Genomic DNA, 14,755 nt, shown 5'->3' on the forward strand with positions numbered 1-14,755 from the left:
TTACAACCTGCTTTTCAACCAGTCAATCATATATTTTTTTTGGAGGCTTGCATGCAGGTACATCCGTGTTGGTTGCATATCCATAATCCTTCATGTCTGTCTTACTTGTGCTCACAATATTCATATTTTAACAGTGGAAACTAGGAGTTGCTGTAAGTACTATGTGTTTCCAGCAGGTAGATGTTAGGTTCAATCCCATAAAAAGTCACCATCCCAAACACTCACCTGCTTTATGTCAACCATACAGAGATGTCAAGATGTGACTGTGTCGTCATGGCGACCTCTCAGTAAACAAACTCTTCTTCAATGGGCCACAGCTCACAAGACAACAGTAAATATCCAGGAGGCCTGACAGTGTGTTTATGTGAAGTGAAACACAGATTTGATCACTGGGTCTCCTGCAGAGAAAAGATTTTAACTGGAGGGAAAGAGTAAATCGGATGAGAATTTTAAGTAGTATATTTCAAAATAAATGAAACTGTACCCTCTGAAAACAAATATGAAACTGTGTACACTGTGTGTGTGTCCTTTGCTTTTTCAAATTTAACCTTTAACCCAACAAAATGTTAGTTAATGTTAGTTTCTGATGCGCCAGTGCTTGGCTTACGCTAGTTAGCTAAAATAGCTAATGTTAGCAGCTTATAATAGACGAGAAAGCAGAAGAGCCAAATTCTGATCAAATTTCAGGTATTAAGAAGAAAATTTGGAGATTGGCGCTTAAAATGGCAATCATCCATCCACCATTGGTGGTTAGATGATTTTAAAAAATCCTTTTCAATTTTAGGGCTTAAAGTTGAGGTGTACCAACACAGGCAATATCTGGTATCTGTTTTCACACCACAGCTCTTCTTATTCAAGTCAGTGAAATTGACTTTTTCACCATGTTTGCAGTGTTTATGTCCTGTTGGAGGTTTTTAAATTTACAGTAGAATTGATTGTTGTCTAATAAGACCACACCCTATTCAATAGGGTGCTGTTGAGTTGGTGAGTGAAAACTCAAATCAGCAGGAATCTACATCTGTGCTATGATGCTACAGGTCTTGTGGATTTAGCTTGTTAACTAAGCTGTCTAACACTCCATTTTCTAACTATGGACATCACTGGTTTCAAAAACCAAGTGACAGTCTGAGTTGATGTCACAGTGGCCAAATGCATCCTTTAAAAATAGACACAAAAAGCAGTTAGTAAATTCAAATAATTTTCAAAAAAGCAGTTAACTTGGAAACAAATATGGCATCATCAAAAATAATAACATATCAATATCATGTTCTTTGTGAAAAATGTGATTTTGAGATTACTATTCCTTTAAGACTTAATTAAGACTTTATTCTGCACAGTGGGGAACTAAAAACAGTCAAAACCTCAGGAAAACAACACAAGCGACACAGTGGAAACTACATTACATGATCCACACACACTGAACACACTCTCACAATGAACATTGAACACTTAACTGTTTGGTATCTCAATATTTAAGTCATCTGCTGTTACAGTTCCACAAATGTTAACACCAGATGCTCAAACATGATCAACAGGATCATAGTGACTATGTTACTGTCTGCTAATGTAGTTCACTGCTGAACTTGTCTGGCGCTGCGCGTTAGAATCACCGGAGACTCTAACGTCCACATTATCACGACCAGAGAGAGCTCTAGTGAGTCAAAAAAACTTGCTGGCGGACAAATTCACAGAACGGCCAAGTCGTGGCAGCTCTTGGACCGCACTTTCACTGCCATGCGCTGGTTGTTACGTGCCACCAGTCGGTCCAGGAAGCGCCGGGCCTTACAAGTGAGGCTCTCTTTCCGTTTATAAACGGAGCGCCTGCGTTGAATGGCCTCGGTGCTGTCTCGACGAAGGCGGATTTGTCGGACCACGCCCTCAAATAGCTCGGTCACGTTGTGCTGAAGCGACGCTGACGTCTCAATGAATTTGCAGTCAAACACAACTGCACATGCTCGGCCCTCTGGGGATAAATGCACACAGACATATTAATATAGTAGCATGAATTCATTATTAGTACTTTTGTGGTTTTTATGTGTTTTTATGTACGTCTTGCACTTGCACTCCACCTTCCACAGCAACTTCTCTCGATCGGACTAAGTCACTCTTGTTTCCTACGAGGATGATGGGAAGGTTTTCGGCCTGGCGGGTACGTCGGAGCGTGATGCGGAGCTCAGCAGCAGAATCAAAGCTTGAGCGGTCGGTGACCGAGTAGACGATGACGTAAGCACTCCCCACCTTCAGACAGTCATTGTGAGAGGGGCCATCCTCCCCCTCCTGACAGGAAACCTAAACACAGAGAAGGTTGAACCCAGACTTTAAATCAGATCTTATCAGCTTCTTTGTGAATACTCACATAATGAATGCCTACTTCTTAAGCTGCTTGTGCTGGACAAAGTTGTCCAGCTTTTTTGAGGACTTCGACTGCACACGTCTGTAGCCCCTGCACTGGTTTAGCTCATAATCCTCTACGCATAACCAGAAAGCTATGCAAATGGCCACTATAAATTATACTGCTTTGCAGCTCAAGAATTTTTTTTTTTAATGGTACCAAGGTAGAAAGAACTTTATTGTACAGGCTTTTTAGTACATTTCAGGTCATTTGCAACATGTTTGTTAAATTTGGTTATGAAATTTGCTCCAACAGAACACTTTGTTCTGAATTTCACATTAAATGTGAAAAAAACAAACTTACTGACACACGTATTCATATTATTTGTATTTGTGCACTCCTTGAGATGTTTAGTTTTTGTGGTAGTTTTTTTTTTTTTTTTTATCAACCATATCTTATTTCTTTTGGTAAAATTCATTTTGCTGTTTTAAAGTGACAAGTTTATGTTTTAGAGATCCTAAAATAAAACCTTAATCAACATAGGAAAAGTTTGTTTTAAAAAAAAATATTATCATCTCGACACAGTTCCCTACCATTGTTATTGTTTTTTTATGTGCCTGTGAAACCCAGAGATTCAAACACTGTAAATTTCCTGGCCTGCCCTACAGCCTTACTCTGTAACACATGGACACACCATGGTTTTGAGTTCAGTTTAGTTTCAAACTGTCGCTTAGTTTCCACAATAATTTTTATTTTTTTTTAAATAAAGTGTAGTTTTTGTAGCATAGTGTTTGTCTGTGAGATGAAATGATTTAAGGAGTTCAGAGCGATCCAAAAAAACAACCAAACAATGGAAACATTTGAAACACAGTAATACTGACATCCTCATCTTAATGAACAGATTCACAGAAGCTGTTGTGCTACCCAATCTGACCAGACTGCAACTAAAGACATTTCCTATACATTGTTGGTTTAGTTTGTTTTGTATGTACACGATGCTATTTTAGTTAGTTTTTGCTTTTTATTTAAGTCAGTTTTGTTAATCTCTTAGTTTTATTTTCAGTATTATATCTCTTTTCATTGTCGTGCAGATAACTTGCAGCTGTATTTATCTTTGAATTTTGGAAATCACTGTACCATAATAAGGCTCAATAAGGGCTTTTTGGGTATAGAAAATTGGGATGTCTCAGTTTTCTGCAGCTGAGCGAGTCCAAAACAGAGATCATTGTTTGTCTCTCCACTTTTAACTGAGAGGTTAACCTGGTATCTTTGACTACCCTTTTAATGAAATAGAGGTTAAAACCCATGGAAAAATCTTTTTAAAAAATGTGAAATTCGACAAACGAATCAATGCTGTGGTTAAAAACTTTCTTTCAGCTCAGAACATTCTCCATACTAAAATAAATTTTTTAAACCACTAGATCTGCAAAGGGTTATGCATGCTTTTGTTACCTAGACTGGACTACTTTAATGCACTGTATACTAGAGTTAGTCAGTCACTCTTGCTGGTTTGCAATTAGTTCAAAATGCTGCAGCCAGATTAATTACTGGGACAAAAAAGAGAGATCACATTACTCCAGCGTTGGCAGCCTTGCACTGGCTCACTGTGCTCTACAGAATCCAGTGTAAAGTTGCACTATTTATATTTAAAACCTTAAATGGTCATGTACAGCCATGCTGTATGTGGTAGACATGTGACATCCCGATCATTAAGCCTACTTCCAGATCACTGGTGCCTTTGCTGTCATTTCAAGACTCTGTAATTGTCTTTCAATATGTTTTTTTTTCATCTTTTAGAAACTGCTGATATCTGCAATTTTGGTTAGAGGATATGTTATTTTATGTAAACAGCATGAATGTATGTAGCATGATTTTTTTAGGCTCCTTATTGTTTTTTATGTAAAATCCTTTTATTGAAAAGCACTTTTCAATGAGTGATATAAACCAAATGTACTTTCTAGTTTTAGTTACTATATTGACACTAACACACTGTACCAGTTTGTCGTTCTCCCAGTTGTCCATGACGATGAGCGTGGTTTCCTCTCCATCTACTGTCAGTGTCCTCTCATATGTGTCTTCTGTAACATACAATAAATACAAAAAGACAGGTTTGAGAATCTGCTTTTGAGCTAAACGCTGTGATCGGCATGCTAATGGGCTCACATGTCGGTTTTTATTTTGTTTGGCATTTTAGCGTGTTTGCATGCTGACACTTGCTAATTGGCACTGAAAGTACCGAAGAGCAGCTGTGGCTAAAGGATATCAGCACCTACAGGGCTGTGAAAAAATATTTGCCCCTTTGTTGATTTTTTTTTTTGCTCATTCATTATATTTAAATGTCTCACACCATCAAATAAATTTTAATATTAGACAAAATACAGTTTTTAAAGTACAAAGGTTAGCTAAACCTATCCAGCCCTGTGTGAAAGTAATTGCCCTCCTTGATAAATCCCGATTTATCAGTGATTACAGTCAGACCTGTTGACTCAAGAAATTGCTTAAATAAAATCTGTTTAATGAAGTTAAGTAGGCTAAAAGATCAAAACCAACACACCATGCCACCATCAAAAGAAACTCAAGAACAGCTGAGAAACAAAGTCCTTCATGTCGGTCTAGGAAGGCGTAAAGCCGTTTCTAAAGCTTTGGGACTCTATCGATCTGTGGTGAGAGCTAACATCCACAAATGGAGAAACTTCGTAGAAGTGACCGGCCTACCAAAATTACTCCAAGAGCAGATCAGCGACTTATCCAGGAGATGACAAAAGAACCCAGAACAACATCTAACAAACGGTAGGCCTCACTTGGTTCAGTTAAGGTCAGAGTTCATGATTCAAAAGTCAGAAAGAGACTAAAAGACATCCATGGGAAAACTCTAAGGCAAAAACTACTGCTAATCATAGAGAACACACAGGCTTGTCTCACATCTTGATGGTCCTCAAGACTTTGGGAAAATATTCTTTGGACTTACAAGACAAAAGTTGAGCATTTTGGCATAAAAATAACAGCATTCCATGAGAACATCATACCAACAGTCAGACAAATGTGAGCATAATGTGGTGGTCTGGGGATGCTTTGCTACAGGACCTGGACAACTTGCCGTAATTGATGGAACCATGAATTCTGCTCTCTATCAGAAATTCCTGAATGAGAATGTTTGGCCATCAAGCTTGTGCCCTGACACTGAAGTGCAATTGAACAGGACAATGATCAAGAACACACCAGCAAGTGTGGCTTTGTCGCAGTCTGGACTTGAATCAGATTGAGCTGCTCAGTCAACGCCGGAAAACCCTCTGCCCTCTTTGAAATTAATGCATGTGAGCAGCAACACTGATCTATAAAACATAATCTATTGGTTGATATTGAATTAGAGGGCAATGCAGGGAACTGTGCATTTTCAGAAATGCTAGTATATAACCTCTCCTCAACTTCATTTTCATTGGATGTGTGAAAAACTGAGCTGTGTGTCTAGGGTGGACAGTTTTTCCATTTTGCACATATACAAACATACTGAAGCAGCAGTAAAGAAAGCAAAGAGGAAAAAAATGCAGGCAAAAGTTAGATGTTCAACTAATATGTGTCAAGCTATGCTCAGAAATTAGGCTGTAGGTGAACAAGCTGGAGATTCTCCTGATGGTGTATTTTTTTCTTTTTATGTTTGAAGGGGGAAATAAACTCCCTTGGCTGTTTTTCTTTTTCTTACCAGTAACATTTAGTTTGTCCTCTTTGTCCTTTTTGGAACATAAGGCTGCAGCAGCAGTACTGCTTCTTTTTTGTGTATGGGTCGCACACACTATGCAACATGAAAGGTGGATAGTGTTACCCTAACATGAGCCTGAACCTGTCCCTCGGTCTCAGTGTTGACTGGACTATAGCGAGATCACCCAAATCTAGTCCAGAGATTTTAGTTTGAACCAAAGTGGAGCACTGACAGATGCAGCTGAACATCTCTGTTATCCCTAGAGCTATGACTAAAATAATAAAAAACATGGTGGACCAAAAATAGACAACAATAAGGTAAACCCTGACAGCACAACCCACATAAAAATGAAACAGAAAAAAGCCAAAATGTTAATGTTTCAAAATGTTCTGTATGTTTCGTTGGAATAATACTCTGTCATGTCTGTGCTATGAATTACTCAGAAAAGAAGCCTTTTTGCATTCATCTCTCTGAAAATCAAACAATTACGCACAAATTATATGGATGTTGGAGGCAAATAAAAGATCAGTTTGAAAAGATAAAAAGGCCAATCAGTGATTAACCAACAAAAAAACCCAAAAGTAACAAAAACAAAACAAAACATGTAAACCCATGGATGTATGACCATTCTGAAAACAGCAGACAGACTCTGCGCCTCGCATCACGTCAGACTATCACCTGATCGATGCAGCTTATCAATTATGGCCTGAGGCCAGTCAACACGTGACAGATGATCAATTTCAGGCCAGCCAAGGTTGATCTCACAACAAAGTCAGAGACAGAAAGTGCACTGAGTCTGAGTGTAAAAGATTGTGAAAGCATGGTTAAAAACTGTCTGTGGTTAAGGAATCCTTTTGGCTAATTTCTATTTATACAGAGTCAGTTGTCAGTTAACATATCTGTGGCTTGTGCTAAAGCTTTGCAGCCACCATCAAAAGAAACTCAAGAACAGCTGAGAAACAAAGTCCTTCATCTGTCGGTCTAGGAAGGCGTAAAGCCATTTCTAAAGCTTTGGGACTCTATCGATCTGTGGTGAGAGCTAATGTCCACAAACGGAGAAACTTCCTAGGAGTGACTGGCCTAACATATCTGTGGCTTGTGCTAAAACTTTGCAGCATTTTTGATTTGACATTATGGTATTACGCAGCAAAGGGTAACATCTCCATTTGTTCTTATGGGGCTGAGTTAACATCATGAAGTTAGTCTGGGATCATATGAAGACAATGAAAACAGAGAGACTGCTTGAATCCTCTGACAAGTTCTCCAATAAGACTGGAGGAATCCTACCTGTAAAATACCTAACTGAATTGAAATAGTTTATTTAAGCCTAAAGTGTTTATAAAGGGCTTTATTTTAAAGAATCTAGATGTTCTTTCTGTACAATATTGAACTTCTAAAGGTGTTAGGTCCATCATTTTCCATTTTTTTGGGCATCATGTTTTGGGAAACTTTAACCCTGTCAACTAAATTAAACAACACCTATACTACTACTACTAATACTAATTAACTATCTTAATTAACTAAAAACTATCAGTAAGTGTGACAAATTAGATGTAATGACCACCAGGCACTTAAAAAACAAGTATAATAATGTCCCACCTCCAGGTTGTTCATCCTTGTCTGTGATCCCGGCAAAGATTCCTGCGAGGCTAGTCTTTCCGACTCCATGATCACCAAGCAACACTACTCTGTAAACACAGTCCGAATCACTCTGCGAGTCATCATCAGAGTCTGAACTCCACTGGGCACGGTAATGGAGGGACTTGTCTCCAGGGTGGTAGGACGCTGACTGTCCCAGAGGGGGGTGGTTGCGCTGGGGACGGGGCTGCTCTGGGTTGGGTTGGGTGCTGCTGGGGATCCAAGGCGGTTGCTGGTAAAGGGGATGAACTGGAGTGCTGCCTCGCCTTTGGAGGGGCTCCTTCTCTCTCTGGGTGTTGAGGGTCATGTTCCTACGGTAACGGCATTAGGACAGGATGGGCCTGAGGGAGGAAATAAGACTGTTAATGGTTCAAAGGAAAATCTGGTCCAAAAAGGTCCTTGCAAACCTTTTCAGAGAGGCAATTTGTTGTCTTTCCCAAATAACCACCTCTGTTTTTGCCACAATGATGTAGAAATGCACTCTGTTTTTAAGTTTAGACCAGAGCAGGTGGAGAAACACAGCAAGACCTTCATTTGTCTGCTAAAAGTGTAGTCTATTTTTGTGGCATAATGTTAACTACTCTACACTATAAAATGCATAATAAAGCACCAGAGATTTCCTTGTTAAATAAAAGGTTAAATAAATAACAGTATTTCAAAAGGAGAGCGTGACTGTGTTCTCCGGATTTCCTGCCTGGTTTTATAGACTGACCTCCACAAGTGTATCCAGAGGGATTGTGGCAGTGACAGCTGGGGAAGTTATGGTGGTCAGGATATATTGTAGAGAGGAAAAAAAGTTTATTTAGTTAATCTGAATTCTCAGAGCTCAGCTGTATTATTGGATTACATGGTGGCTAAAAACAGAAACAATATATACAAATTCATCTTTAACTTCATTCATCTTTAATTTCACTGATTGTAGGTTTTAGCAGTAGTGCTTCAGTCTAGGGCTGGGCGATATTCCCTAAAATTCATATCGCGATATAATTTGATGCACGTGCGGTAACAATATATATCACGATATATTCTTTTCTTCTGTATAACGTATTTTCCACACTAAAAATCCTTTAATTTTCTCAAAAATTGAGAGTGTGCCTTATGTATGAATTACTTGAACTTACTGACCTCGAACCGATTGTGGCGTGCAGAAATCTGTTAAAAAATGTTTTAGTACAACTTTGGTAAGCTGCACTGCTTGATGGATTGTCAGAGCATTACGGCTGCCGTAGTAAGGAGCTTCGCGGAGTAATCTGGGTCCAAAACTCCGTCCGCTTCAGGTACCAAAGTCAAACAAACACTAAGAGTTAAAAACGGTCTAAATTATTTCATCTTTAATTAAATCATCAGCGTTGCTGCTTTATCGGGTGTAACAATTAAGTTTTACATCCATGCATCCATAAAAACAGAATTTATTACATTTAACGGAGTTAGAAGTTAACAGGAAGTTAGCTCGCTAGTTTACACCTAAACATGACATACCCTGTTCTGACTGAGAGATTTTTGAAACTAATTCAAACGTACAGCTCTGCTACCACTTCCAACATAAATGAAGACAGAAAACTAAACAGCAGTGGCGTTTGCAGGGTTACTGAAGTTGGACTACCTGGTATATAATGATGTGCTACGTGATTGCTAGCGACACAGCTATGTTAGCATAACATTAGCACAGTGAAGCTGGAGGATGAACGCCAACTTTTTTTCCACTCGATAAAAATTAACGTGAGGGTTTCTGGTGGTCAGAGACAAATGCAATCGCATAGCAGGATGCTATACACAGGGCAAACTTCAGTCAGGAGAACAACTGAGATCATTCATCCACAATACGAGGTTAGTTATTAATATACTGCAACAACATGGGAATAGAGCAGCGGCGAGAAAATTCAACATTAATGAATCAATGTTACAGAAGTGGAGGAAGCGCAGTTTTTGGCTTTCCCCATATTTCAAAAGTGCTTCATCTCTTTACTATGACTGTCGCCTGCCATAATTTGCAGATGATAATGGTTTTAGCTGCTGCGATGCTTTCCACCAAAACAGGCGCAGCATAATGACATCATCAACATGCGCTATTGCGATAGAGCGATATAGTCAAAATCTCTATCGTTGGCCAAATTTATATCGTTTCTATCGTATATCGTTTCTATCGCCTACCCCTACTTCAGTCTTTAATGAAGATACTATAGACTACACTTAGACAGTTTATTAGATACACCTAGTACCAGATTGAACTTCCATTTTTGCCTACCTAGGTAGGCTGTGCTGTTTTAACAATGCTCGGTACTAAGAGGCCTAAGTGTGCAAAGAAAAACACCCCTTATACCATCACAACCCTACTACCGCCAGCATAAACTGGTAATACAAAGCAGTATGGATATATGGTTTTTATATTGTTTACGCCAAATTCATTGAAAAGTCATAGCAGAAACCCTGATTCACCGGACAGGAAAATGTTATTCCAGTCTTTTACTCTACAACTTTGGTGAACGTGTGCAAATTTTAGCCTCCATTTTCTCTTCTTAGCTGACAGGTGTGGCACTTGGTGTGCTCTTGTGTTTTTACAACTCATCTGCTTCAAGATTCAATGGGATGCAAATTTGCATATCATTATAACCAGTGTTTATTTGAGTTGTTTCTCCTCTGACCTCAGACATTAACAAGGTATTTTTGTCCAGAGCTCACTGGATATTTTCTGTTTTTCAGACCATTCAATCCCTGTAGATCAGTAGTCTCCAAAATACTCAAACTAGCCAATCTGGCACCAACAACCATTATGCATTAAAGGCACTTAAATGACCTTTCTTCTGTTGTTGACTGCTATGTGATTAGATATTTGAGTGGGTGAAAAGCTGTGCCTAATACAATGGCCAGTGAATGCATAGAAAGAGCCTACAGATCAGAAAGGTGATGCCAATTCATGAGAACTTTATATCTGGATATCTGGATTTTTTTCTAATGTCCAGCAGTCAGCACTGCTTTGGTTTTAAAAAATAAATCTGATTGTATGCTGTATAAAGTGCAGGAGAAAATTAGTTTGCAGCTTACAACATGTGACAATGACAATTTACTTGTGAGTGCTCAGTGGCTAATTTAAAGTCAAATTTATGACAACATGATTTTCATTCAGTAAGTTTTCAAAAGTACTTCGTTCTCAGTGACGTCCACCCCTCGCCCGTGACATGTGGTTTAAAAAACCTATGATCATGATGGCCCAAAAGCTCACCTTGTTGCTTAAAAATAGGTGTCCACAAATTAGTGACTTTATAGTGACTGTCCATCATTTATATACAGGCTATATGTCTGCGCGCAAGTAAATTAAAACCTGAAAGTACAGTTGATTATCTTTAGGGATTATTAAAAGATTGCAAGGCCATAGAAGGACTTAAAATGTGATAACTTTCCTGTGGACAGATAGCTGCCGAGCTAACCTTAAATAGTGTTTGTTTTGATGTAGTGTTTTTTTTTTTGTTTTTTTTTTAAATAAATGCATTTTTGAAGTGGTGTCTGAGTGACCTCACTCACTGATTTATGTACAGAAGAAAGCACTTTGCTAGGGAACAACACAACAAATAACATGCCCTTGCCAATTAAGAAATTTGTGAACAATTTGTACAGTGATAGCAGTTTCAGACAAAATTTACACCTTCATTACATCTCCATGTATTCTGTGGTATCATGTATCACTATCATACACAATACTTCATGCATTTCATTCAGTCATGTCATTCTTTGTTTAAAATGAGTTAAAGAAACCCAAAACTTTGTTTAATTTGATTTCTCTGTGAAAACAAATGCATTGAGACAATTAATACTATTATAACAAACATCACAGATGGGAATCAAAATTACAAACTTAAAAACATATAAACTCAAGAAACCTTCTGGAAAATGTCAAACTTAAGTCTCAATTCCAAAATATAGCTAGAGATCAAAGAAGGAACCAAAAGCGACTTCTCCTATGCACCAGAGAGCAGAGACACACAAAAACCCTCCTATAATGAATAATTAACACATTTAAAGGTGCCAAGTACAACAGTTAGTGGTGGTGAAGGCCGGGCAGACCAGGTGAAAGCTGCTGGTTGCAATGAAAAAGTTACAGCATCACCAGTCCTACAAAACTGATAAACTTGAAGCTAAGGATGAGCAGTAACAAATCACTCATGTAATACATACAATATACAGACCAAATAACTGTACTTGACTAGTGATGAACAACATTATTTGGTTTTACTTAAAGCAAACCAAACAAACTGAAAGAATGAGAACTAACCCTAAACATGATTTTAGCTCTGAAAGTGAAGTTTTTTTGAATGAAATATCTAAAACTCGTTTATTATAGGGCTAATAGCTAAAAACAGGGCAAAACACACAGCATGTCTATGGATAGATAGATAGAGAGACTTACCATATACACTCCATGCACAGCTGCTTCCGTCCAGCTTCAGTAAACAACAGAACTGAACTGAACCCTGTCTCTCTGACTCTGTCAGTGTAACAGTACCCTGGTGCCACAGTAACCCGCCTAGAAAAAAAAAAAGTTCCACAACAGCGTTAAAAATTCAGCAGTGGAATCACGGTTATCTACCTCCCCCAGTGTGTGTGTATGTGTGTGTGTCTCAGAGTGACAGCAGAGGAGAAACAGATATCTGAGGAGGGAGTGTGTGTGTGTGCGTGTGCGTGTGTGTTTGAGAGAGAGAGTTTTATCAGTGTGGAGGGCAGGCGGTTTAGGAAAACATTTTGGTCACTTCCTGTTTGACCTAAAAGACACAGTCTGGAGTAACAAAACAGCTCAGTTGGAATAGTCTAGTTTACAATTGATATGATAACTTTTTTTAAAAAAAAATTCTGGTTACATAGAAATAAAAGATACAGACAATACTTGCTCTAATTTTCTCTCATATGTTATAATGGTGGACGCTTATATTAAACATGTTTAATCCTATGATTGAAATAATAATTTAAGGATGCTAATGAGACCAAATATCAGGCTTATTTTTACTCTGCTTAGGTTTAGATAAGACAAACTTACAAAGTGCTTTGAGTGCTCAAATTGAGTAGAAAGGTGCTATGTAAGTACCAGTCCATTTACCAGTTTATTAATGGCAATTTATCAGCTCCCTAACTACTGAAGATATAATTTTACTGCCTTTCTAAGGAATGAAAACAGCTGATTTTTAGGTTAGCAGAAAAATCTTTCAGCTCCGAGGCTATTTTTTCCCCAGTTAATACAGGTAAAACCACATGTTGTGGCATTGTTTAGTGTTTGTGTGATAAAATGTTGATGTCACAGCTGAAGAATTTCGTCATGTGTAGTTTGAGGCAAGACAAGTTGCATGTATTGACAAAATACAGGAAGTTCATTCACAGTAGGAGCACAAACTGTTAAATATGTTTTGAGACACCACCCTGTCGACGTACTAACACTAAGTATAAGTTGTAGTTTGCTCCATTGGGGTAATTCCATAATGGAAATATCCAAATTGACATGGAGGGGACAAAAATAACACATTATTACCTACCAGTTGATGAAGTCGCCAGTTTTGTATGGATTAGTAGCTAGTAGTCCTGGTGAGTTAAAATGATGAATTAAGACTTAAGGATATCTCTGCCTTTCGCAGATGACGTGGTTCTGTTGGCTTCATTGGGTAATGGCCTCCAGCTCGCACTGGAACAGTTCACAGCCGAGGTCAGAGACGCGTTCCTGCCCCAAGTGGAGGAGTTTAAGTATCTCTTGTTCCCGAGTGACAGGAGAAGGGAGCAGGAGATCGACAGATGGATTGGTGAGAAAAGTACTTAAAGACGTTCGGGTTTCTAGGACCTAATGTTAGCTGGCACGACGTTAGCTTATAATTTTATGTTGTTGTTTAGCTAGTTCTTGTTAGCTGTCTGGAGATGGGAGGGTCCTATGTCTGATCTGAAATGATAACCAGTTCCAACGATATTAAGAGTAAATAAGCAAGTTCATCTAGGATTTCTCATGTTAGAACCCTTACTAGTTCAGGAATGACACTTAAGGTGAGGAGGAAGAAGTTGAAATGGAGTAGCAGCGGAGGATGCAGATGAACAAGATCAAAAAGAAAACACTGAACACCACACTACAAAACTTCTGTACAAACAGACCAGAGGAGTCGCCCCCTGCTGGTCAGTGGGAAACGAGCAGGTTTAAGGCATTCAGTGAAGGCTTAATTCAGATCCAGAAGCCAGAGTAGACTAATTGCAATTGTCATGCTTTTTGCTTCCATTTTATTTGAATAACCCAAAGTTCCTAGAAAAAGTTATTCATGATTTTGTTACTTCCTGTCTGGACTACTGTAATTCCCTGTGCTTTGGTATTGAACAGTCATCTTTACACTGCTTGCAGTTGGTCCAGAATACAGGATGCCATTATACGATCTTCCATGTAGAAATGAAAGAATCATTAAAAATGTGAAGCTTTAATAGCATGCCAAAGTTGGGATAAATCATATTCAAATTAAGTATTCAACATGAATATTTTCATATTCATTATTCTTAACGTTTTATACCTCTGGTAGAAATGAATTCCCATAGTTTACACATGAGCTGAGATGGAAAATTCACTTCCTCTGTGTCAGTGTGAGTGTTCTGACTGAAACTCAACACATCGCAGATGTTTAGCTTTTGTCCACCCCCTCAGGTTAAGAGTTTGAATATAAAAGGAGGAGTTTCTCTGTGCATTCCCATTTGTTTGAAATGTAGTTTCCTAAACAGCACAGTCTGGCACAATTGATTCATAACTTTATCAGTCAGCTAGTTCATATCTAATGGATTTCTGATTTGAGACCAAAACAACTCTACCTTTCTACCCCTCTTTTTGATTTTGCCATCCGCTGAGAACTGCATCTGGCTTTAATCAGGTGTAGACAGCTCATAGAAGACTCATGCCATCATTAGTTTTATGAGCTGGTTGAAAGCTTTCAGTGTTTCCACTTGTTTTAAAAACAAAAAGCCTTTAAAGGGCTTTAAAAACAAATTTAATTTGCAGGCTTTTATCAAAATAATAGACTTGCTTTATACAGTACAACCTTTCCTTATGTTGTGGCTATTAACCTTCTCCCTTTATAAGGAAAATT

The 14,755-nt window shown here is 38.4% G+C and overlaps 1 protein-coding gene across 2 annotated transcripts; it reads right to left on the bottom strand.

Annotated features, from left to right (window-relative positions):
- Positions 1 to 750: 750 nt before the first annotated feature.
- On the bottom strand, positions 751 to 13,786 carry rem1 (RAS (RAD and GEM)-like GTP-binding 1). Of its 2 annotated transcripts, XM_006782941.2 has the most exons (7): positions 13,184 to 13,786; positions 12,070 to 12,186; positions 8,380 to 8,417; positions 7,629 to 8,008; positions 4,328 to 4,410; positions 2,070 to 2,289; positions 751 to 1,963 (listed from the first exon to the last, which is right to left on the bottom strand). In XM_006782941.2, exons 4-7 carry the CDS (start codon positions 7,972 to 7,974, stop codon positions 1,686 to 1,688), a joined length of 927 nt encoding a protein of 308 aa, XP_006783004.1. In that variant the 5' UTR covers positions 7,975 to 8,008; positions 8,380 to 8,417; positions 12,070 to 12,186; positions 13,184 to 13,786; the 3' UTR covers positions 751 to 1,685. The 2 variants fall into 2 exon arrangements, with proteins under 2 accessions (XP_006783004.1, XP_006783003.1); XM_006782940.2 differs by lacking the exon at positions 8,380 to 8,417.
- Positions 13,787 to 14,755: the final 969 nt, after the last annotated feature.

This window comes from Neolamprologus brichardi, chromosome 5 (assembly GCF_056152115.1).
Source record: "Neolamprologus brichardi isolate AB-2024 chromosome 5, ASM5615211v1, whole genome shotgun sequence".
Lineage (NCBI taxonomy): Eukaryota > Metazoa > Chordata > Actinopteri > Cichliformes > Cichlidae > Neolamprologus > Neolamprologus brichardi.